Source organism: Bombus terrestris, chromosome 7, assembly GCF_910591885.1.
Source record: "Bombus terrestris chromosome 7, iyBomTerr1.2, whole genome shotgun sequence".
Lineage (NCBI taxonomy): Eukaryota > Metazoa > Arthropoda > Insecta > Hymenoptera > Apidae > Bombus > Bombus terrestris.
Window position 1 is genome coordinate 13,352,455 of NC_063275.1, and position 25,943 is coordinate 13,378,397.

The following is a 25,943-nucleotide window of genomic DNA, read 5'->3' on the forward strand; positions in this document are numbered from 1 at the left end:
CCTTTTGAAAGCTTAGGGCAACTAAGGACTTAGATCATTCTAAAAATCCATTGAAAGTCTAGAAAATCTTGAAACACCTGAAACCTATTAAGATCCTCGATACTCGCAGAACTGATACTGCTGAAGCTTGTGCAACCTGCTGAGATCTTAGAGATCCCGAGGAGGTTTTGTATTTAACGAGACCAAAGGAATCATTAATACCTTGAAGATATGCTTTGATAGTCTACTGCTTTTGACAGTGTCTTTGTAAAATCTAGAATTACTAGTATCGAATTGCGATTGCTTTAGACTAGTTTCTGTTTACAAAGTACTTGAAATCATCCATGTGTCAATGATACAGTGTGTCTATAATTGTCAATATCGTACCCATACGATTCGAAATCATACGTTTAAACAAATCAGATATTATTTCCCTTGAGATATATTCATCGTCTTTGAGAATACATTATGACTCTATATCTATCCGTATCAACTAACGTAAATACACCTAAAGTTCTTTATATCGTGTCTCTTTGTATCGTGACAACAATATTCTTCGTTTCATAGCATAAAAGTTTTAAGCAAGACTATTACGTTTTCTCCCACGGTTATTACATTTTGATAATGAGATAGCTGCATGCCAGGAGACAAAAAATCGCGAGATTTTCAACAAAATGATTAAATTGAAATGTACCGAGCGTAAATACACCGAATAGGGTCAAGTTCGAAGTGGCACTGTGCAAAGAAATCGGTGATTCACGCGGCAAATCTAGAAACCAGGGCTAGCGAACCTTGACATTTCTCCGGCAAGTATTTTTCTCTACTTTTATCATTAGCATGCTAATTAAGCTTACCGACTTATTGCGGATTACGGAATTCTTAATATTTTTTAGGTCAACTGAGATTCCAGTTATAATTTTCAAATATAATTTTGCATACTAGTCTTCGATTATATCCTTTCTAGCGCTATACATCTCTATGCAATACGTGTCTGTGAAATATTCTACATAATTATCACGGTCAGTGTATTGAATTTTTATAAGTTTGCTAAAAGTAACATGCAAAATGTACGATACCAAACGTAGCTGTTTAGAATTCTAAATATCGTGTCATAAATTATACGAGAAGCTCGTTAACGGAAAATAAATAAGCACGCTATAGAGGCAAATATCGATGAAACGATGTGAGTTAGTATAATTAAAGCGTCATACAGACCGCGATAGAGTCATTACGCCGAGAGGAACATGTCTATCAATTACCAAGTATGTATATCGATATATTTAAGATACGAATTTTTTCATTGCACAAATTAAGGGAAATGAATTCGACTAGTGACACCGTCATGCTTTGTCAATTAGGTGAAAGTCTCGTGTTTGAAGTTCTACGTGTTTATACTTCGGTGAAATCGCACCTTCCTCCACTGTCGTTCTTTGATCGCTTCTTCCATTTTCATCTGCTACAGTTCGATTTATTATTTAAGGTAAATATTCTTCTTATTTAAATTCTTATTATCGATGATATCTTCCTCCGTGGCAATCGTCGATTAAATCAAACAGAATCTCTAGTCAACTGGAAAGATGGGCGGTCGTGGAATTTGTGTATTTAATGAACCAACGCAAAAATAAAGTTAACGATGTTAGAGAATGATAAGAAATATTACGCCATAATCTGTTAATTGGCATCTTCCATAATTTTAAGTTTTCCATTTCCGATCTTTCAGGTACCCACGGTCTAATCATAAATATTTTGTATATATTGAAATATTATTTTGTATTCAGTACATTATTCATCCATAAATTTTACACAAATGTATAAACATTTGCATAGTGGTTACAATGCATCGTAAAACACGTTATTCAAAAAGAGAAGATGTGGAACATTAAGTCGAAAGGATGTTCTTTAATTAAACACGTAAAAGTTATGATTATTTCTCACATTTCAGGGAAACTGAGAAACGAGTTCGTAAGACCTGCACTGATAATTGTGGTGAATCTTTTTAAGGTGTAAAATACATTTATATAGAAATTGATTTAATGAAATAGTGTAGCACTTCGTTTAAAATCGTGCGAAGCGTGTAATTAGAAATACGTATGAAGATTATAAACGATTTCTAAAATTATTAACAATTATTTATGCGCTTGTTGTATAAAGTCACAACGTGAAATTTGAATAGAATAAATTGCACTGAAAATCTTAACCCACCAACATATCATAATATTAAACCATGTTTCTTCATGCTAATGAAAACGCATCTATTTTAAGGGTCGCGTAATTACGTATCGGATAAGAAGTACATTTTAGTTGTGATCACGTTTGCAAAGATTTGTTATCTCATTACATATTTCATTTCGTCATATACCAGTCAGTGGATTTCCATTTATAATAGATCGCGTGGGTATTGCTCCGCAACGTGTTTATGAAGATAGTTGGCAACAGCCATTGATTTCTTTGCGGTTTTTCAGTGTTTACCGTTCCATCTGCCAACTCGTAATTTGGTTTGTAACGAGATATTTTTATGTTGATAAATAATTTATCTTTATTGAACAGATAAGTTTCTTTATATTCTCACAGCATAAATTACAGGATTTTCTCTAATTGTAAATGTAATATGTTCACGATACATCAATGTTTATTATGATACTCCTGTATCTTGTGTTGGTTCAAAAGACTTTCTTCATCTAGGTGAATAAAATATAAATCTCTATTCGTTACTTCATCACATTACAATCATCAGTTCATAAATAACCTTAATGTACATAAATCCATATCTTTGATCGATTTCGCTTCGATAGGAAGTTTCTAGTTCCTTATTATAAAATTCAATCATATTTGACAATTTAAGTTGATTTATTGAATAGACAAGCTGCAGTAATTATTGAATGACAGTCGAGTAGGATTATATAATCCTATAAACCTAACCCCATTAGTCGATAGAAAGTGTAATTAGTAATTACTATCGTCTCTCTCTCAAATGTGAAAAATATTCGCGAAGATAATCAAATAATTATATACGTAGAAAATTAAAAGATCAGAGACCTAAAAATAAATCCTGTCTCAGAAGTGATGAACAGAATTTATTATATTTATTTGTTACTAGTTTGTTTTTTAAGTGCGTAGCTCTATTGGTCTTAATAATATTACATTCTAATAAAATAAAATTAGATTAATGTCTAAAATGTAAAATCAAACTTTTGATACTTTCTAAGGTCGGTATTTCAGTTTCTCGATCACAGAGGCCCTCACGATTTATTTACATATCTTATCTAATCATACATCAATGAATACTGTTTTACCGACTACAAGTAAGATCGCTTAAAACTCACTCTGTATTACCCGTTAAGCAGCAGTCCCGCGACTTTCGATTTCACCAGGGATCGTTTTGCGCCTTTTGTGACTGACAAATTCCCGTTCGAACACCGGTCGTTCTAATTATTATACAACGAAAGTAAACGTTCGAATACGCGTGAGAAGTGGAAAAAAAATATTATTTAAGACTTGGATTGTGAAAGAAATCTAGGGCAGGATCGTTGCACCAACGGATACAAGTCCGACCAGGCGGATCTAATGGTCATCAACTTTCTTGTAAATTCTTTGTGATTTTCACGATCATACTCTTTTCTCCCAATCATCCTGCTAGCGTTTCGTATTTCTTAACAACCGTCAGCTTGTAAATATGTCACAGATCAGCGCGCATTCATGTTGCAATTCTCGAGGCTCGTATATAATCGAGTTGCATCGTTCCAAATATGCTGCCTCGTATCCTATATCACTTCATGGAACGACAACAACGCGATATTTCACTGCTGATCTTTATTAAACCCATGTTAAAATGCACCGAACGATCCAGAACATTCGTTTACAATACCAGCATTCTGATCGATCGATCGACTTTCTATTGGTCGGATAGGAAAAAACGAACCACTTTAACACGCACGCAATCTTCTGAATGATATTCCCAGAAACGTCACGAACTTTCGTGCGTTCGATACGCAATATCTCAAACATGTTACACACAAAACGAGTCCCGCTGCACGTAGCATAACAGCGGTAAAAACACGAGATTGAAAACACGCAAGTTCACCGGAAACGCCTGAAACGAGGTTCAAAACCCTTAATAAAACAGTGACTCGTTAATCAACAGACATGAAATTTACTTGTATGGGTTCATATGACCAAAGAATTACGCAACCGGCGTATTTCATTCATCGACAAACGATCGCCTCGGGTTCCGAGCGAAAATTTCCAAAACCAGATAATTACGATGCGAGACCGTGCGAAGACTCGATTCGTCTCGTTTCCACACGAGTTTCAGCATCGCTTTCGCGCGCAGTTTTTCGGCGGTGGCGAGTCATGGTCCACGTACCACGACCGGACGGAAAAGCAATTATGGTAGCGCCGTACGTGAACTAAAACACACCGAGATCTAGTGGCACTTGGCTGTTATCGCGTACACGCGCGTATCGGGTTTGTTATTAAGATTTTTCGCGCGGCCACACGGTGATCCGGTAATACCTGATTTTTGCCAGGCAGCGAACGACAGGAAAAGAAAAATCGAAAAGAAACGGTACGAGCTTGTTGCGTAATTCTCGTCAAACCGTGCCTTTCGTCTCATACGAGCAGGTTGCATTTTGTTCTGCCCTCGCGAGCAGCTAAATTGCGTCACGAATCGCACCTAATGCTAATATTGAATCGAATAGCCGAACCGCTTAATCGAAACTGTTACCTGTCCATTCTTGGAGCGAAAAGATCGATATCTGGCCTCATGAGACACGTTTAACGCGCATTACATTGAAATAGAGAAAAATCGTGCTGATTTTCAGATTGTTCGATCGAGCGTGCATTCGACCTTCGACGATTCTGCAAGGTAATGCGTGGGATCGTTTAATATCCTTGTTTGATTTTCATTGTGTCACGCGACCTAATTACAGTACCTGAAACGAGTGAATAGATAGCATAAACTCGTGACACAGGATCGATACGTGTTACGCGATCGCTACACTGTTCTACCGATATTACATGTCCGATGTTACGTAGACACTTTCATGCTTGGCTTTAAATTGTTGTAGACTCGAGATTTTTTAGTTTTCTGAGGTAATTATCGAACTGGTAAATTTTGCATTTATGGAAAGTGACGCGAGAACGTGGATTACGATACAAAGCAGTAATAAATCACATCCTCAGATGAAAGTTTTGACGGATAAAGAGAAAGGTTATTGAACACGTTTAAACTACCGTTTCCTATAATACATATGTATTCCTACATTATCGTATACTATTATGATAATTTCATTGAACTGAAAGCACGTATAAAATTTCGTTTAACCAACTTTTACGGATGTAGAAAATCTATAAAATATACAGTGAATTAATTTGATATCTACTAGAAAATACAGACGTTATTTCTTAGAAAATATAATAATACTTGTAGGATAAATAGGTACAATTCCTGTTTGATCCTTTGTATAGAGTTTGCCGATCTTCGTATTTACGGATATTCTTTTTGCATTATGCAAAACGTAAAAATAATGTAAAATTGCAGCGATAAGGAAGAGGAATAAACGAACCAAGTATCGTACGAAAGTGAAAAAGAATATGGAGTATTAAATTGAAAGGTCGTTGATTTTATTTCAACAGTGAAACTTGGAACAATGCCGTAATTATTAACATTAGAAAGCTAACGCGAATTGTTCTGAGACGGTCGATTGCTTTATTCTTACCACTTACGAAGTATACTTGCTTTTATCGTATGCTTTACGAACTATACCTTGAAAATTAGCTAAGCGTCGAAGCAAAATTTGTATTCGTACTTTCATAATTCATCGATATCGCGGTTAAAGTACGTAAAATATGTAAAGTAAGTCTTTTACGTTAGATACTTGCTACGATTTTATCGTTGATCAATAGACATTTCTAAATTTAGATCTTTCATCTACTTTCACTCTAAATACTCGAAATTTTTAGAACGCTGACACAGTTTTCAGGATGAAGTCTGGCGCAATGTTCGATTCTAGAAAATAAGACAGCAATGTCAGAAATGAAAAAAGCAACACATACAGTCGCAATGGAAAGTTAATTGCCTTAGAATAACATAGAAACAATCGGAAAGTAATAAATGGACTTTGAAGAATGGATCCTAAAGGATGAACGAAAAGAAATGAAAACGATATGGAAGATTTTCCAAATATCAAATCGATTACGATATCCATCATCTGTCAATTTTTCTGAACTGTATTAGGTTGCCCGAAAAGTGTCTTTCTTTTACGGATACGTCTTTTACAACACGCATCTTTATACAAACATGAAACCTAATCTGTCGAACATTGTGATCTTTATTTCGATAGAACAACATGGATCATAACGTAATTCGATAGAATAATATAAAACGGTAAATGTCGTGCATCCTTTATTTCCTTATAAAACGAAATAAACTTTTCGGACGACCTAATATTACATAGACACGCACGATAATGTATATTTAATAGTAAATTCTAAAATAATACAAAAAGAAATGTTTACGATATCATTCGTTCTTTACCTTTCAATTTATAGAATTGGTCAAAACGATGATTTCTAAATGATTCGTATACCTATATATTTCGATCAAATATATATATATTTCTTTTTATTATTGCAAATACCTCTATAATATATTTATATCTGTCTAAATTTCGTAACTTTCTGAAGCGAATGTATTCGTCATCCAAAAATATGTTTGGTTGGATAAAGCTACTGTTTTTTGAATCGATAAACAGGTTCAATGGGAAGACGTTCATCAAAGTTGTCTGACACAACGTTCATTTTCAATAAAACAAATAGCGGCTTCTTATTCGAACGGATAAGACGAGGACCGAGAGCATTTGTCGTTTTGGTGCGAAGCTGATCAGATACGATTGGCATAAAAGCGGACGACCGGATCACAGCAATTTACTTTTCGTGTCGCGCGGCGAACTTTCTCTAAAATGTGCACGATACCGATCTTGCGTCTGATTTGACGTCTGCATTCTCCATTCATACGTTACGACCCATTTTCTCATTGTATTTGGCTTCGATAAAGGAAAAGTTCGTTGACTATCAGAACGTACGAAATCGATTGTCTTCGCGTCACTTTTACTCGATTAAATCGATTCGGATTCCTCTGGTCGGGACGATCGATCTATTACGCGTCAGAGCAGAAAACTATCGATGCCGTTTAGTTCGTGAAAGTGACTCGATTTCTTTCTATTATCATAAAATGATAGAAACGATGGAAATAATGGAACCATCCGGCGAACTATTGCAACGAGGTGAATTATTCCGCGGATCGACTTGACCGGTTTACGGCTAGTTTTCCACGCGATTTCGTTCGAGTTACAATAATTACCTGTCGTTGCTTATTCTACCGATCTTTGAATTCAGAGTTGTCCACGATCTTGTCGATAAGTGGTTCCATGTCGTTATCGCGCTAGGTCCGTTTCTAGCGAAAGGAAATCTTGCGTGGGTTTCGACACGCGATGGTTTCCCGCGAATAAAAGAAAGAGAGGGCGAAAAGAGAAATACGGGAAGGAAAAAAAATAGAGAGGAATTGCCGCATCGCCACGAATTATTAACGGAGCGTATCGGAGAAAGCTGAGATGGAAAATTGAGACGGCGTGATCGTGCGCCAGCATGGCGATCCTTGAGGCATCCAACATTTAAAAAACAAGTCATCACATGGAAAAAATAAAATTACATGGTACAAAGAGGAAATTTAAACATTCTGTTTTGAATAATCTCATAAATCGTCTCATATCGTTCTAAGATCGAGCCACGCTACAATTATATGAGACTACATCTAAAAGCTTTAGTTATGAATAATTTATACCACGATAGATACGATAGATAGACCACGAAAATTATTTCGAATAAAATATTTAAATTATTTTAATAATATTCTTCGATCGAAAGAGATCTTCGATTGCAAAAACACGAATTATTTCTAGGAAACGGAGTACATATGTAAAATCGACCGAAACGATGAGCGAAGATTGATTTCCAGGAAAAAGATAGCTTAAAAATAGCGTTTCCATGCTTCGAGTTCTCGTGCAAATCTATTTTATATCCGTAATTAAAGTTCTTAATGATGAAAATCTGCTAATGCGGCTCGTATTAGCGACTGAATCTGTTCTTTACACCCACCTGTTTCCAACTTCCTGCGTATAATGGCGCGATTTCCGTACGAAGTAAAATAAACCCGAAAGGATGGGCACGGTTGTCGTGGACTTGGATCAAGGCGGCTCAGTGAAAGCGCTTACAGAAAAGGAACGCAATGTCCTTTTAATCCTCGTGTTTGATTATCAAAAGCTCTCTCGCGAATATCCTCCGGAGCATTTAGATTTTCCATCGATCGATTTTATCGAAATTATTCGGCGAGGTGAGATTCCTGTGTGTGCGATGAAGATTGAGAAGCTTCTAGGTTCCATTGTATAATAACTGATTTTACGATTAACAAAGGTACACGATTATTATTATCTTAATATTATTAGCGATTATTTAGTATTTAAAAAATACATACTAAATTATTAGTGACACAGAGTTCAAGCTTCTTGTTGTTTCATATTCTAAATTAAATTATTTCATCTTTTTTCTCTAATTTTTCAAATTTCAACTTATTCCTGCTACGTCATCTTAGTTTCTTTTCATTAAAATGAGAGCAATATCGAGACCTAAAATCTATCGCAATATAATATTCGCTTCAGGTGATGCAGACTCGAGGAGAATTGGGGTTAACCTGTTAGAATCTTAAATGCTTAATTTTCCTTAAACATCGTTCCGTTCCAAAGTTATCTTAATTTAAACTTAAAATTCACTCGTCATCCTCAAAGAAACCGTATCTCATGTGCCAGCTTCAATCCCTCGAGTATCAATAATAATTAGTCACGTTTGATTCGGTGGACCACCTGTTGCGATATCACCTAAACGCGCATCGTCCGCGAACGGAAGCGGCGCGGCATGCATTCTCGTTGGAAACTCACAGACGTTGAAGAGGTAGCCAGAGATGAGTTGTAGAGCCGCGCCACGATCGTGGTAGGGAGATGAAGTTTCAATCCTGTGAGGAGAAGTGGGTCGTTTCTCAACGAGAGGCGAAGTCACTCGACGAGAACGCGTCGGCTACGCACTCCTTCGCTGCACTCAGCTGAGCACAGTCGTCTCCGATCCGCGATCCACGATCCACGATCCTCGGGCCTCTCTGGCGATTGTTCGCCCTGATAACACGGCGGAAGTACGTTTGTTCGGGGGCGAGCAGCACCGCTTCCGACCGCGATTTCAGCGAAAAACGGGTGAAAGGTGAGAGACGTAACGGTACCGGGTTTGCCATTCGCGCGCACGTAATAACGTCATAAGTGTGACGCGCTTGTTACAAGGGTAACACGTACGAGTTGATTAGGAAACTAGGAAATATCGAATATTCCACAGGTGAAGTGCAAAGTGTCGGAAGGGAAACACGAGGAAAGTGACAGGGCCTGAGCTCGCGAGAGACTTCCCAGCGTGCGTGGAAAGTGGTGAAAATCCCGTATTCGTGCGAACACGACTGGATCATCCTTTGTTCCCCGATTCTTCGTTCGAAGAAGGCCATCGGTTGCCAATTTTCCTCGCTTTCTTCCGACTTTTCCTTGGCTACTCCCTGGTATTCGATCATACAGGAGTATAAACGTGGCCTACTTCTGCTTCATAAATATTCCAGACACATTGTATCCTATCGAAAGAACTCGTTCGAGAACGGTAACTCGACCGCTATGAAGATCGTTCAAGAGTATCAAAACTGGTAGTTCAAGATGAACGTCTATGTCGTTCATTGACGCCACTTTCAACATCGATACGCAGCTGTCATTCAAAACCCGGTCAAGAGATCGCGGCGTACGACATGGGCGACATCCGAGTGCTGGATCCGCGGATGGATCCTCGCTTCGATCTCAAGCAGTCTCGTCCTTGGCCCCCCATGTACCGTAGTCATCCAGCCACCAGAGGACCATCCTTCTGTTATCGTCCTATGCCGATGGACGCGATGACTCAATGGATAACACCTCATATAGCTGACTACAATTACGTTCCAACTAGAATAAGCGCATCCAATTCTAACAAAGGTCGCGATTACTATTATTTGGCGCCTTTATATCGAAACGCAATTCCACCGCCACAAGCCATGTCACCTCTTCAAGTTCCACCCGTGGCTGTTTCACCAAGAATGATGATGATGGAACCGAGAAATAGGACTAAAAACTCTGGAGGACTATGTAGAAGCAGCGTACCTCCATGCACCTGTTCAGTAGGCAGGACCAGGTCCTTGGAGGACGTTAGAAGCGAAGTGAGCGAATGGGAGGATTATCACGATGAAAATGGAAATCATCTGCAGAGGAAGAGCCCTAAGAATGGTGGTGCATGCAGACAAGTTAGACGGTCCATGGAGAACCTTTTGGATGTTGAAACGGCTGAGCAGCATGAACTGAACACGTTTGAGAGAATTGGCAGAACTTGCAGAAAACCGGATGAGAGAAGAAACGAGAGGCCGGGAAGAAGGCGCGGCAGTTATATGGTTTGTTGATTTTTAGGGATTTCGTGGGGATAAATAAGAGAAAATAATCTTAGGATTAGGCTGCGACAGAAATTAATGTTGTAAGATAAAGATTCGTTGAAGTAAATGTTTCGTCTGGATTCCAATGTAAAATTGATAACTATTTTTTTCGAAGTTAAACTCGTAGAAAGCTTAGTTACCGTGATGTTTGTAGATATTGGTTTTACGAATGATTCAGGATTGGTAACAAATTCATTGGAAATTATTGCTCGTTTCTGCAATAATTTTCTTGCTAATTAAATATGTAGAAACCTCCGTATCAATAGATATTACTAAAACAGTTGAAATTATTACTGTACTTTCGTGTTCAAAATCTCGTTTTGCCTGTTCGGTCGGATTTAAATAGATAAAATACAGGAAAAGAATTTCGTTCAAATGGCACTTTATACACGAAATTCCGCCCATTCCATATCCCGTTTTCTCGCTTGTTTTTCTGAATTTGTTAGCTGATAAAAAGTAAAACCGCTTTTACTGGAAATTTCGTTTCGATTTATTCCGCAAATTTGTTGCACCTATCACGTCTTGTATGTAGATTAATGGGAACAGTGTTTAATGGAAAGTGTTCCGCCAGTTTATTGCTCCAGTTTCGCCATTTCTAATCGGTGCCAACGTCTGATCCCGGAAGTCCACAAACGTTCGCATCAATTACGCGATTTAACGCATATATATTGCCCAGATAGAAATTGTTTCAAAACGGTCGCTTTCGCGATGATCGATCGCTGAATCGCATTTAACCACCTGCTTTGGTCCGGACATGATCGTATCAGAAAAGAGATAATCGGCTTTCCTCTCGCTTTGATAAACATCAAATTGTGTCCGATCAAACTTCTATCGTGGAAAATCTTATCTTCTAGTATTATTTTACTATTTCATGTACGATTACTATACTTCAGTGTTATTTCACTTTGCAACATAATCTCTATTATCTTTATCACTTCGGTATAGTTAAATTGATTGAAATATGATACAATAGATCGGTGTAAAAAGATTGAAGTACAGTGCCAGGCAAAAGTACATTTAAAATTGATATTTTTGTATATGAAAATTTGCAACTTTTTTATTGGACATTTTTTTGGTATTACTCTGGTAATAGTAAGTTATTGTATGTATTGTAGTTGCTCATTGCTCTTATGAATTATGGTTCCATTTTCTGTAATTGTTTCTTTGTACTGCTTCCTTTCTAAACCTTCTTTCGTCCGTCACTATAGTTTTCGATAGAAACTTATCTTGCAATGAGATACATAAGATTTAAATGAGACGTGTCTTAAAGTATTAACCTTCTGTTTTCTAAATAGCCTCGATTTTCCGACTCATTAATAAAAATACCACCGATGACACGGTTGGCTGGAGGATCTATCGCAGAAATCACTGTAATTTGCCGAGAAAAAGCGTCTTCACGCGATCTTGTCCTTTTTTCTCGTAAACGTTCGATTACATGTTTTATCTTCATATCGGTCGATACTTTTTAAAAAATAACGAGCCGGTATTAATGAACCGTAATTTTACTAGTCACAGATAGAAAGTGTTCCCGATTGGTGACCTCGAGTTAATCCACCGTTACTTCTTCGTTAAAACGAGAAAAAAAAAAAAAAGAAACCGAATCCATCGGGAACAATGCACCTCGGTAGCTTCTCTCAAACCTAATCCTCTGTTTCACGTTCGATGGACCACGGTGAAATTTGTCTATCAAGAATTCTCGTTACAGGCATCACTGATCGATCATCATTAGCACTTAGAAACTTGAGTCACTTGGATAATAGAATTGTCATAAATCAATAATTAGATGTTTAGATTGTTTTAGATTATCGATGTTTATTTAGAAAGTTATATATTTGAATCTATATATTACGATGTAGCATATTAAGGAGAAATCTTCTACAGAATTCGAATAGTTTCCGTTTGACTAATTTGTACGACGACTTAGATCAATGATCGACAGAGGACAAAAAATAGAAACACGTTCTTTCTAACGAGTTATACATGCCATGCTCGAATTTGTCGAACTGGATCGATTATCTAATTCTTGCATAGTGTAGCCATTAAATATGACACTATAAATTTCAAGTTTTTATTGTAGATAAGTACTAATTTCGTAGGAAAAATTAAAAGTAGATATTTTTTGTCTGAGACATTGTGAATCTGTGGTTGAAGATAATGGAATAATTATTCTGTACATTGTTCATTCTGAATTCTTTATCGTTTTAATATATTATCAAAACATTGAACAGTATGTACCTTTTGCTAGATTGATGTAAATTTTCCTATAAATATTCCTTCGAGAATTTTATCTATTTTACTTATTAAAATGAAAGAATTTCACTCATTCAAGAATTTTCGATCTATATTTTTACCTAAAATCTTCAACAATTATCTAATTAACTACCAAAAAGAAAACTATAATTTCAATATCAGAAGTTCTCGTAATTATCCAAAAGAAACAAAATTCATATCTTTTGTTCTACATTTCTTCTATATCTATATACAATTCATGTATAGTATACAGTAGATCGGTCCCTTCATAGTCAGACGCCTTAGTATCGGCGATTTCAATGCTCGAGCAAACGAGACGTTCGCTGAAATTTTAGTGCTTCGAAGAGATTCCTCGGAAAGGAGAACTCTAGCTGCTGAGAACAATTAAAACACGGACACTTTCGAAAAAGCATTTTTCTGGTGAAAGTGAATTCGCTGGTTGCGCAATATGGAGGTGCGAACAAGGACGAGCGATCACGTCGCCTGGTGGTTTCTGTGAACCGTTAGAACGCAATTTTTCGGTGTTTTTGTTCGTCATGCGATCCACTGGATTAACGAAAGTGGAAGTAGCTTACGGAAAAGTGGTCGTTTCGATCGATGAGCTGCTTAATTAACGTTGTGTTCGTGGCTCGATTGCAACAGTCTGCAATCGCTGGTCTTATTATTACCCTTGCTATTTTTTCTATTCTATTCTTGTTGTTGGCATGAAATAAAGGAAGTGTCTGACGTTATTAGATAGAGAAACATGAAAGAAATATTATCCGTATCGAGTTATTAACTTCAACAATCAAGCAATAGGTGGATGGTTAATTACAAACAATACAAACCCGCTTGTTAGTTCATAATAAACGGTGGTTTTATCTTACGTAGAAACATGAAAAGACCAGCCGTTATTCGCTTTTCAGTTGGCCTACGTGAAATCGTTAAATCATTTATCCAGGTCTCTAATCTTAATGGTTAATTAGCAATACTCTACGGTTTAACAAACGTGTTCGCGTAAGAATAATAATTTCTTAGTTTTTCCTATTTCATTAGCTTTTTCATCATTTGAACTTTCATCAATATACGTTTTTCTAACCTATGTAATATTCCATCTGAAATTTCTTTTAATTAAAAATTTTCTTAGGAAGCAAGAAAATGATTTCCACGCGCAATTTAATGGTAGTTTTTTACATAAATTTAAAAGGATATGTCAGACGATCTACGTTCTATCGCAATCCAGTCCACTGAACTGCGCCGGACTTTCGAGTTTGTTCGTAAATAGAAAGAAGAGAATGTTGAGCCGTGGCTAATCTGGCACGTGCGCGAGTTACATCTAACATCTTACGCCCGAGGGGGACCATCCTTTGAACTATTACGTGATCGATCGGTCTAAAGGCCTCTGGTTTTGAAAAAGTCGTCTTCGAGTATGTTAAGCTTCGCCGAGCAAGGTACTTACACGCTCTCTTACACCGACACCGGTTGCAAGGCGTTCGATAAGAACTCGTTGAATGCAAGTGACCTCTTGTAAAATCTCACCACAGTAATATCATTCCTTCTGTATTCTAGTTCTGAATTTTGGATCGGCTCGAACGCGTTTCATTTTTTTTCCATTCGTCGTGCAAACTAGTTTTTAATCTCCGCTACATTTTAACGATAGTCGTAGTCCAGTCGAGAGCTTGATCTGCTATTTATTGTCGTCGCTATATTTCTGTAACGTCAAATCGTTTGATCTTGAAATTATTGCTATTTGGAACGAAACGTTTATTTGATGAAGTATTCTTTCCGTACTGAGAGAATGTATAACTTTTTTGGAGGGTTTTGAATAGCTAAATTATTAAGAAGTGAATTATTCCTTTTTTTTTTTCTTTTAAAAAGACGGGCATTTTTACTCTAAATGGTAAACTCTTGCCGTAGAAGATGAATATTATCTCTTGTTTGTAAATAATTTTGTTAAAAGACCAATTTTTCTGTTAAAAGGCAGAATTTCAACGGAGATAGGTATATTTTTCCACTTTTTTCAATGAATGGTACTTTTCTTGAAGAACAAACACTTTTGCAGCACAGAAACAATTTCTACAAAGAATAATTTTTAAGAAACTCCAATTATTATCTACTAATCTTCAAATTAACATAAATTTTCCACGCCTGTTTCCATCATAAACGAGCGATTTTTCTCTCGTTCTTTCTCGAACAGAGATCTGTTGAACAATTTCGAACGGTGAAATTCCGGTGTACAAGTTTCGAAAGTTCCTTCCTCCGAAAGGAACCCTGCGACGGCGCGCGCTGCCATTAAGCCCCGTCCACACACATCTTCGATTTCCTGAAACAGCGTCACGCTGAAAAAGTATGTCGCAACCCAGATCCGCGATGCTGCGACTGGTTTCACCGGAATTCGCGACGTATTCTCTGTGTTTCGAGACTTGGTGAAACATAGATCATACGATTATCATCGAGTGGATCGATCTGTTGGGCCGCAGACAGAGAAAGGACGTAGTTTCCGGCTCGACCGGTTCCTCGTCAAAAGTGAAAAGTCTCTGCTCCACAAACAAAACTGTCTCAAACTCAAAACGTTATGATGCTTCTCTCTATCTTTCGTGAAGAAAAATGCGATAAGAAAGCTGCCTTAATAAATGCCGTTTCCAACTAATTCGAACATCTCTATCAAGCGATTTCACTTGGGAACAGCGTAGGAAATTTATGTGGCGATAAACACGGCGAGATAATGCGGATTTATCGATATAGAACGAGTCGAGTGTTTCGAATATTTCCATGGAGATTCTTGCCTATTCGGCGTATTGCAATTTCTAAGATTGCGCGAAGGTTCTCGTAATCGGTAATTGCTTTTCATCGAGACACGGGTCGTTAGATAGTCCTTGTGGACGCTCGATCGAAGACCTTCGCGATTTCCTCTACACTAGCGTGTTTCTCCTCGCGCAGCATCCTTTGCAACAAATATTTCGTAATACGTTTGAATGCTATCGATTAGGGCTCTTCTATCTTCTTCTATCTTCTAACGTTTAGATCGATCGCGAACTCTAGTTGCTAATATTATATATCGGTGCAAGTAACAGCGTGTAAACGAAATCAATGGTAATACGTGCGTAGAAAGTGATTAAAGATCGTGATCGCTTTAATATCGAAAGTGGCAAAAAACGCTAATAGTTGCGACGGAATAATTGCAATAGAAAGCGGGAGCAACGTTCAATCATTTTGTTTGTTACTTGATAATCGGACCTAGATAAATTATTCATGAGACGGCGTAGCTTTAATTTAAATTTTCTGTGTAATTCGCATCTAATCATCGGTCGAAAATTAACAGACGGTTGATTGCCGCTCGAGTCTTGATTCTATTCGACAATTCAATGGAAGATCGGTGATTAAAATGGTAATTTGACGTTTGAATTACTCGTGCGATTTACATTGTAAAGCAGAAGATTGCGTTCTACGCGAAATTTTCATCCTGAAATACGAAACGCTACTCAACATTCGTTCAACGTAAATGTTTGTAACATTTACTAGTTTCTTCAGATTTTTCTGATAAATATTACACGTTTTATCTACGATCAATAGTCTAACATCTTATTTAGTTAACATATATGTAATAATCAGACCTATTGTTTGTGTCACGTGGAAGCTCTCTCAGGCGTAAAAGTTACACGAACCTTTGTGTTTTAGGGGCAAGTGATTCTAAATTTTAGGAAATGGGCGTTTAATTGTCTTCAAAATGTACTCTCGTCATTCTGAAAATGAATCGGATGCTTTTAAGCTGCACGCAGGAAATCCCGTTGACGCTCAAAGTCGTAAGCAGTGAGTCATAGTTGGTAGCCCACGGTGCCATCAATCTTCTTTTGAGAACTATGAATACAGCGAGAAAACGATCTTACCGGCGATTATTACTTCTCATAGAGGCAGGAATAAATGTCCCACGAGGAGAACGTATCGAATAAATGCGACGCATCAATCCTCGAAGAATGGTATTGTTTGATTAATTCACGGGACGTTTACCTTCTTAACGTTGATGGGTCTTCGGTCGGTTTCAGCAATCTTCACTATCCTTGCCAATATTTAACAGAGACATTATCTCTTTGTTGATGGAATCGGTTCGATTCGATATGCTTCCGATACATTTATCACTTCACTATTTATTTGAAATTTTCTATAATTTCTAAAGCGAAAGATCTAAAACCCATCACTTAAACAAATTTGACAGTTTCAATATGAAAACCCAGTATTTCATCTTTGTTCACTTTTTTTCTGAATATTGTTAAAACAATTTATTTTCCTGGTTCATAATTTTAAACGTACCTAATCGATGCCATTGTCAGTAGTCAAATTAACTCCAAAAGTCAGAAACCATGTCATTTTCACGGTACAATTGCATGGCCAGCTTCTATCTCGAAAAATCATCGAACCCCGGGTTTAAGCAATTAGAAAAGAAAAAACGGCCAATAACTCATGGGTTTAGTGACCCATCGCGCTGGTGAAACTAGGCTTCTGCCAGGTCCATTGAAATTTATCGGTCGTTCCCGGATGGTTTACTGGCGTGCCGTTTCCGGTTCGTTAAACGTCCTCCGGAAGAAAGCCGTATCATCGATGAAATTTTCACAAAGTTACCTCGAAATGGATCAACGATCAATCTTTCCGACGGCCTCGTTTTTCATCATAAATCCATTTATTTTTCCTCTTAACGCCACTTCTTCTAATTCTTTACAGCATTTGAAAAAAGAAACATGCAATATTCTTTCAAGATATGCGAAGGAAAGAATAAATGAAATAAATTTACCAAAGAAGACAGAAATTGCTTAACACGAAAGTTTATCGACAGTTATGTCCGATGATGGCTCATAAAAGTTGCAAAGGACGCAGCGCACAAGCGTATTGTGATTGTAACTCCATTATCTTCGCGTTTCATTAATCTTCTTCACTTACAGAAGATTGCATAGCTACGGTACAACTCTATTTACATAGATCTGTCGAGGAAAAGTTAATATAATTACAGTTCATAAATAGGAGTGCAATGATTTCCATACTACCTACCCATAATTATAATTTTTCGTTTACGTGGTAAGAGTTAAGGTTCATATGAGTGGACCAATATGTCGTTAACTGAAATTTCGTACGAATAAATTGAGTTCTACCGTATTTTAAAACGTGTAATTTATCTTATAAGAAAGGAGAAATTAATTGTGTATCTTTGCTTATGATCTAGTCGATTTCTATTAGCGTTCCCCTCGCGAATGACACACCGTGGTGAACACCGATGGAGAAACGGTGTTCGTGACTAAGCAGCGAGCGTTTCTGATTCACGATTCCTCAGGATCATTCTACACCTGTCTCGTCCTAGATCTTTCGAATTTTTTTCGCCTCGGCCCTCTATTTTGCAATCATCGAAATTACCGCGAAGGTAATCCCTCCTCGATTTTCTGAAAGATAAATTTGTATTTCTCACAACGAAATACCATGTAGCAAAGTATTAAAAGTAAAGCGTTCTGTAAAATATTTTTAAGATATTGAAATTATTTCGATCGACTTTTTCCTTTTAGCTAATGAAATACTCGATTTCTAGAATTCTCATATAAGTAGAAATCTTTCGAAAGGTTTACGATGTCGACCGAACAGGACATTTATGTTACCAGTGTCGCGGTAATCAAACTTCTGCCTTGTTGTGCAACGAAATTATTAACTGTGTGTAAGATCTATAGGCGCAACGCTCGAGAAAATAATCGTCGTTGCGTCAATCATAGTGTCGTCCCGATTATTGACTCCTAATCTTTGTCGATTTGAAATTTTCTTCTTCGTAATTATATTTGCTTTCGCGGTAGCAATGTGAAGCTTCAGCAAACAGTTAGTTCATTTGTTTCAACTTATTCGTGCTCGGTTTGTAATTTCCAGCACTAAAAATAATATTCATTGATCGACTCGATTTATCTTATAATATTTCCACAAAGATAAAACAAGAGAGTAAAAAAGAAGTTAGTAAACACGTTATTAAAAAACCATCATTTTTAAGTTCTATATTTTCTTCCATTTCACATAGTTTTTATCTATATTTTATTCGTTTATCGTTGTATCATCGTTACTCTAATACCAAGCAGTCTGCTCATAACATTATCGGTCTGTATTTACTAGATCAAAGTAAGAAACTCTTAAAATTACATTTTGTTTCCTCACACCAGAGTCTGATTTATAGGCAGTTAAGGAAAAATTAGACGATCATAACGAAAAATAGTGCTGCTCGTTTGTTTTACTAATTGCCCTTATCTCGATAATTACGAAAAACTCGTAGCAGTCGAAAGTAAAAGCGTGGCGAGGCGTACAGATTATTGTGCAAGAAGAGTCGCAAGACGATTCTAAATCAGCTCGGTTTCCTCTGCAGAGAGCTTGAAAAACATTCTCAAGCTCCTTATTTCCCCTCGAATGTTTCCATAGCAAACTTTTTCGCAATCTTACTACGTCAGAACAAGCTATCATTCCATGACGGCATAGAAACAAATCAAAGTAAAGATCGATTAAGAACAGAAGAATTTTACGAGCTATATGGAAAAGAAGTATGCAGAATGTGTTACGCGATACTTGAAAGATCGTTGTTCCGTTCAGGGACCCTGAATGTTCCTTTTTGTCCATTTTTCTTTTTCTTTTCTTCTCGATCGTTAGATACCAAGCCTGCATAGAATCCACATAACGTCATTGTTGGATTAAGGAAATCGGCGATTACTAGACGGTCGATGTTTGCGTAAATACATATTTTTACGAGTGCAGTTAAAAAAAAAAGAGAGACCTTAATAGAAATTTGTTCTGTCTATTAAATATCTTGAATATCTCGCTTTGTGTATTTTATATATTTTACGAACACGAGTAAAGAAGTGGAACTTAAATAGAAATTTGTTTCATATGCTAAATACAGTAACGAGTGTATTTAACTTAATGTTCTATGGAGCTGACCAAAGGAATGAAGCCTAAACAGCAATTTGTTTCACCTATTAACTAATACCATGAGTGTTTCATTTCGTTTATTGCCCGCAGTAATTACCTGTTGCTAACGATTTGTTCAAGTGGGTTAAAAGATATGTTTAAACACATTCTTTAATTAAATGAATACGTATTGTGAACGAGCACAAATTCGTCACAGATGATATAATGATACTAATAGCAATAATAATAAAATAATGCACGGCAAGGAGAGAGGAAGATTGCATCGACAAGACTGCAACATGAATGGGTCTTTAGATAAAGAGCCTGGAGCAGGAAACTTCACCAGAGATTAGCATACAAGTAAACACGGTGATTGTGTAGAAAAGAGAGGCGTTTGAAATCCTTTCAAGGTCTAACTTTCTAATTCCCCTGAAGTTTTCGTCGCTCGTTACGTTCCCTGCTGGTAAGGTGCTCGTTCTGTCGCGAACGAACTAGTTCGCGCAGAAAAATGCTCCTAAACGGTGACTTTTGTTGCGCGAAGTACACGAAAGGGTCAAGGCGGGTCTCGTTTTTATATTATAAGGTTCCACTTTGTTTTTTGACGTGGAAACGCTAGGAATATTAATCTTAACGAGCGTGTGCCTTGACGAATGTTGCAATTAAATTCTTCATTTTTCTTTGACGCCGTGTATACCACTACGAAAGACGCTTTTTTCAGTAAAATTGCCATTCAAATATGATTTGACTTGCGGGTCTGCGTAATAGTGTCACGAATAAAAAAGTATGCTCGAATAAGTGAAATTCAACCTGTTACAGTTTTTTAATGGATACGTAAAATAAAAGTAGTTATCCAAGTATAGAATTAGGTCCGTTACGCATGGAAACCATTCAGATATATAATTTAGAACAAAAATGTACCGAGTGTTATTTAAGACATAATTGTAGTATCGAAAATTTCTGGATATCATAATGTAATGAAATTTCCTCATCAAAATGATAATTTAATATTGAAAATCTAAGATCTAGATGAGACACCTTTTGTAAAGACACAAATGATTCGGAATGGTTATTAATTTCTAATTAGCACACATGGGATTAATTTTAGAAACGTTTGCCTATCGTTGCACAAGTTCTACTCAGTTTGCCTATCGATGTATCATGAACATGATGATAAATTTTCTTATCGTATCGCAACATACTTTAATAGGTAATTACTGTACGAGAACTCTTTAAAAATTCCCCACTCTAACACGATTTTCCACTTATTAACGTTTATGACGGCTCGAACGTATCGATCTTATCGATACTTTTCTTTATTGCATTATGAATTTACTCGTTAATCATTGGTCACAATCATAATTATTCATTAGTCGTTAATCGTGAACAGACGTCAAAGCTCCAATATGAAATGTAATTCGTAACCGGATTTCGTTCTCGTTTTCAGCAAGAACCGAGGCAGGAACTCGATGCCAGCAACGGAAATAGCAATGGCGGAAGACCGAGATTCGTTCCTGTAACAGCGCTCGAGGACGTGCAAGCGGTTCGATGCGCGGAATTCCACCCCCATGGAAAATTGTACGCCGTGGGATCGAACTCGAAGACGCTGAGAATATGCTCTTATCCAAAGCTTCACGATGTCAGGTAATATAATGTTTTTGGATCTTTTAGTCTTTTTTTTCATATTTTACATTCCTTTACCTCTTGCCCTTTTTAATACGTGATTTTTTCATGAATTTCTTTTTCTTCTTCGTGTAAAACGAATTCGTCGATGTCTCGAACGATTGATTCATATTTTACAACGCGTATAGCTTAATCTTTTTCTGAACATACCTCTTCTTCTCTGCTACATTATTCATTAAGAACGGTTGCCTTTCCCATCGCCATTTATTTGTAATTTCGTATCTTCCATCAGTGGACATCACACTTTCTTGCACCTAATATCATATTTTATATAAAATGTTTCTCTTTAATGGATACATAACGTAAAATCGAGAAAGCAGTTTTCAGAAATATAAATGCATAGTAAATAGTAGACTTTTATGTTTTTATCTAAACGATTAATCAAGCTGGACCGCGCATTTTGTATTTCGAAATGGGATGTCGCAAAGAGAAATCTTTCGAAATTTACATTGGCTAGCGTGAAGAAACGATGAAATAGGAGTGAAGGGTACGAGCGATATATTTTGCTAAAATAGCTGCAGTAGTAATCGTAAATTACATATTATTGATAAAGCTGTCGTTGTTAACGAGCACACTGGAATGATCCAACACTGGTAATTACGCAAAACGATTCTCGATACTCGTTCGATTCATGTTCACGCGAATTTATATTGAACAGCTATGAATCTCAACTAGGTGCCAATTATTTATTGCTTAAGACCTCTATGTTTTATCACTTAATTTATCTTCCCTTTTACCCTTAAAAATGGATAACGATTATTTGCTTTTCTATTCCGCTATTTTTATCTCTTTATTTATCTCTTTATTTTATTTATTTTAATTTCAGATTAAAATTAATTGTGAAAAATCCTTCCTATATTCTTATTCTTTATCAAACTTCTCTTCTGACTACTGTTCGTTCTTTCTCTTTAGAGGTTGTCCGTAATATTCTTAGACGGTGCGCTAAATCCACAAATTTTCTCCGCGAAGAAAAGAAAAAAATTGACACGTCATTATCACAATCCGCGCGCTATTTACGATTGTACACGAATAGTCGTCGAGCGGACTAATTTAACGCAAGCCTGCTGACTTAACGAACGACGGAGGCCTTCATACCAAACGGAGCATCCCTCGATCCTTCGTGCGATTCTTTTATTATCTGCTATCGCGATTTCGCGATTCCCTCCCTCTCTCCCCCTCTCTCTCTCTCTCCGATCTGTCTCCTCTCGTTCTGTCTACATTTTTTGTTTCCTTTGATTATATTTGAATGAATTTCAATCAAAATTTCAGAGCAGAACCGTGAATTCATTCAATTCTCGGCGGTACACTTTGCTAATCATCATTTCATTTACTTAGTAATATATCCGTTCGTAATACATAAAGCGTCCATTTAAATTCTGAAACTACCTTAAATCGTATCAAAATTAAATTAAATTATTAATTAATTAAATTAAAGTGTGTATCGCCTTTTTTGGAGCAGAATTTTTGTAAAATTGAATATTGATTTATGTACTTTTTATTTCATGTGTATTTTATATCAAATAGTATTGAAACATTCTCTTTGTAGCAGTACAATATTTTGCACAGTTAACGAATTTTTCATTGGCGATAACATTTTCAAGAATGATAATAATATTTTTGAAAAGTGCTATTACAAATATAATGTCTTCATGATAGGATACACGTTAATAAATTTACTCCGATGGAAAGCAAAAGTACAGTTATTTTGATCGATAATAGAGAAATTCTGTTTAAAAACAATTTATTGGTTGAGGTCGAAAAGGTTTCTCGGTTAGAAAGTAATTTGATAATCGTAACGACTGGCTAGTAAAAACAATGAAATAAATTAATTAATATCGTTGAAAATAGCCATGCAATTTACTTTATTGGTTTAACCGACTTTACCATTTAGTAGATGAGATTACAGATAGAAGCTGATGGATAATATTTCTAATTATTTCATAGAATTTTCCACCCGAGTTGAAGTGAAAGTCTAACGGCTCGGGATTAATTCCATTTCTTAAATCTTCACCTTGTTTCAGTTTCTTTTTATTCTTCTAATAGTCTACAGAAACTTCATCAAGGCTAGCAACTTTCGGTATAATACGTTATTTCTGCCTCGTAAAATGATTAATCTATATTCGCTCCGATCGAGTATCTGGCATTGAACTCAGAACTTTATCAACACCGAATTCTATTACATTTCGCGCTGTAATAACTCCCATACGTTCCTACAGTTATACTCGCACTAATTGTAGTAAGAAGCGAGCTAAAAAGTAAGAAAAGTACATGTGAAACGACGTGGAGTCAGTTCTTAAATGACATCATAAAGGATCAAAAGCGTTTAGCGCTACAACTACATACGAGCTTCTGATCTGTGATTAAACGTGTTATATATACATATAAGGTTCAATAATTGGATAATTCAGGGATCGATCCTGAAGTTTGAAAATCGAGTTTCTTTATTATGAAGTAATTAAAAATACAAAAATAAACAACAATTAATATGCGTCTATAACAATTAATAACGATAATTATCTAAACGGGAAATAACAAGTCTTTGGTACAATGTTTACCTGAAAATCGAGAATCGATTTTCAACGTCCTGAGCTACCGATCTTTCTTCTTCAGTCTTTAAATCTTAAATCTTCAATCTTTAAAATCTTAAATAACTATTCTGTAACCTTGTCTGTCTCTAATGTAACTCTCTGTCCGTCCGTTTGGGAAAAACGTGCTTCTTTAAATGATCGTCCGTAAAACAAAGAAAGATCGCTCTGTCCGTAAAACACAGCCTGTCGTGCTACCCGTAAAACAAAAAGAATCCCTATCCTACATGAACTCTAGGGAGTTTAAATATATAATTATAAAAATAAATAAATATATATATAGTAGTCATATTTCTGTCTTAATAAAACACGATATTAATTTTATCAGAAATCCTTATATATTTTTGATAATTGCGAGTACACAAGAAATCTGAAATCAATCACTCGGACTCCTTTAGTAGTTGGAGAGTTAAATCTAAGTCGCGATACAATAGCTCTCTTTACGTAATCCTTTCAAAAATTTACGTCTGCTACAAATGAAATAACGCACTTTCCAACAGTCCATGTGTTGCGTTGTCTGTAAAATTAATATTTAAAATGGAGTGAAAGTACAAAATATATATATATAGTATTACGGTGTGGCGAAGTTAGATCAACGAACGTAGATTACGAAAATTTTTCTCCAGTATGTTACTTCTCATCAACATTCTACGAGTACATACTAAAAAACTCACTACTAGTAAAAAAAATGAACGAAAAAGATCGTAAACTGGTATTAGCGCGTGACTTTCGTTTAAAAATTGTTTGACGTGTAACTTTATGTTTGTGAGGTAATCGAGAGCGATAGTTGCACACGATAGTCGAATTTCAGGTGCTCTGCAGTCTCAGAACTGCAGGAAATCATTTTTGCAACGTAATGCCAGGTTACGACTTCGTCAAAGGCAAGGTTTATACGAAGTCGGTCATTAGATTGCAGGCTGATCGCTCAATTATCATCTACCCAGCAACCATTTACTCTGACAGGTACTCGAGATCGAATTTAAAGCTAATTCACGCGCAGGTGCTGTGAAATCGATCTGCGTGACTTTGTTTCTCGTTTTCGAATCGATAGCAACGATTGACAGTGATAATTTCTTCTTCGATTGATAGTTATAGACGAATGTCATTATGGGAAAAACAGAACGAAACTATTTTTTCTCGACTCTCTAATTTTTTAATAAAGACAGAATATTTTAGTATGACATAATTGGGATATTAAAAATAGACGATAGTTTTATAAGATCATTTATGAAGTTAGTTTACGAATATTTTCTAAATCTTTACAAACATGTTAAAAAACTATACTTAACTTTATGAACCTAAATAATGATATAATTTGAGCAACATAAAATTAATCCTTGTATTTTCTATACAAATTTGCGTAATTCTAGTTATATTTATATGCAACCTAACGACTGCTTTCTCGTAGAAAAATGTAAAATTACGCTCTTCTCCCGTGATACATATAATTTTCTATAATCTTAATTCTATTCATATCCAGTTTAAAAATTGCTCTCTCACAGCATACTAGAAAATACTATGTAACTATATTTCTGCTTCATGATCTTCAATTACAACACATAACAAATGAGATAGTGAACTCGTTAACTTGCTGATCATAAACTTCCTTCTTATTATCATTAATCCAAGAACCGTATCAAAAGGTATATCGTACATAAACATACAATTTCCTTAAATATACCAGAAAAGACTCGAACCTTTCTCCAAGATTTTGTTCCTCGAAACCGTCTCTCAAAGCCTTTCGATTTACCCCGGAACTTCTCTGGAAACACGAATTCCTCCATTCTCAGCCACTTTCTTTCATCTTTGAATCCACACAAAATCAACAGGGAACTTTTTGCTAATGTGATACTCGAACACAGAGGGAAAAAGACGAGGTGTCTAATACGTCAAAGGTCCAATATGTTGAGACCCCGAGCAGCGATCTATCATTTTCGATTCATCCGTCACGGTATCCGTGTTTCCGT

At 36.3% G+C, this 25,943-nt stretch overlaps 1 protein-coding gene across 5 annotated transcripts in view; it reads left to right on the forward strand.

The window, feature by feature from the left end:
* LOC100651445 (WD repeat-containing protein 47) overlaps positions 1-25,943 on the forward strand; it is an 80,028-nt gene that overhangs the window by 46,466 nt on the left and 7,619 nt on the right. For all 5 annotated transcript variants that reach the window (XM_020863753.2, XM_048407801.1, XM_048407802.1 and 2 more), the window contains exon 7: positions 21,156-21,352. In XM_020863753.2, the coding sequence (XP_020719412.1) occupies positions 21,156-21,352 (197 nt within the window). The remainder of the gene's footprint in view (positions 1-21,155; positions 21,353-25,943) is intronic.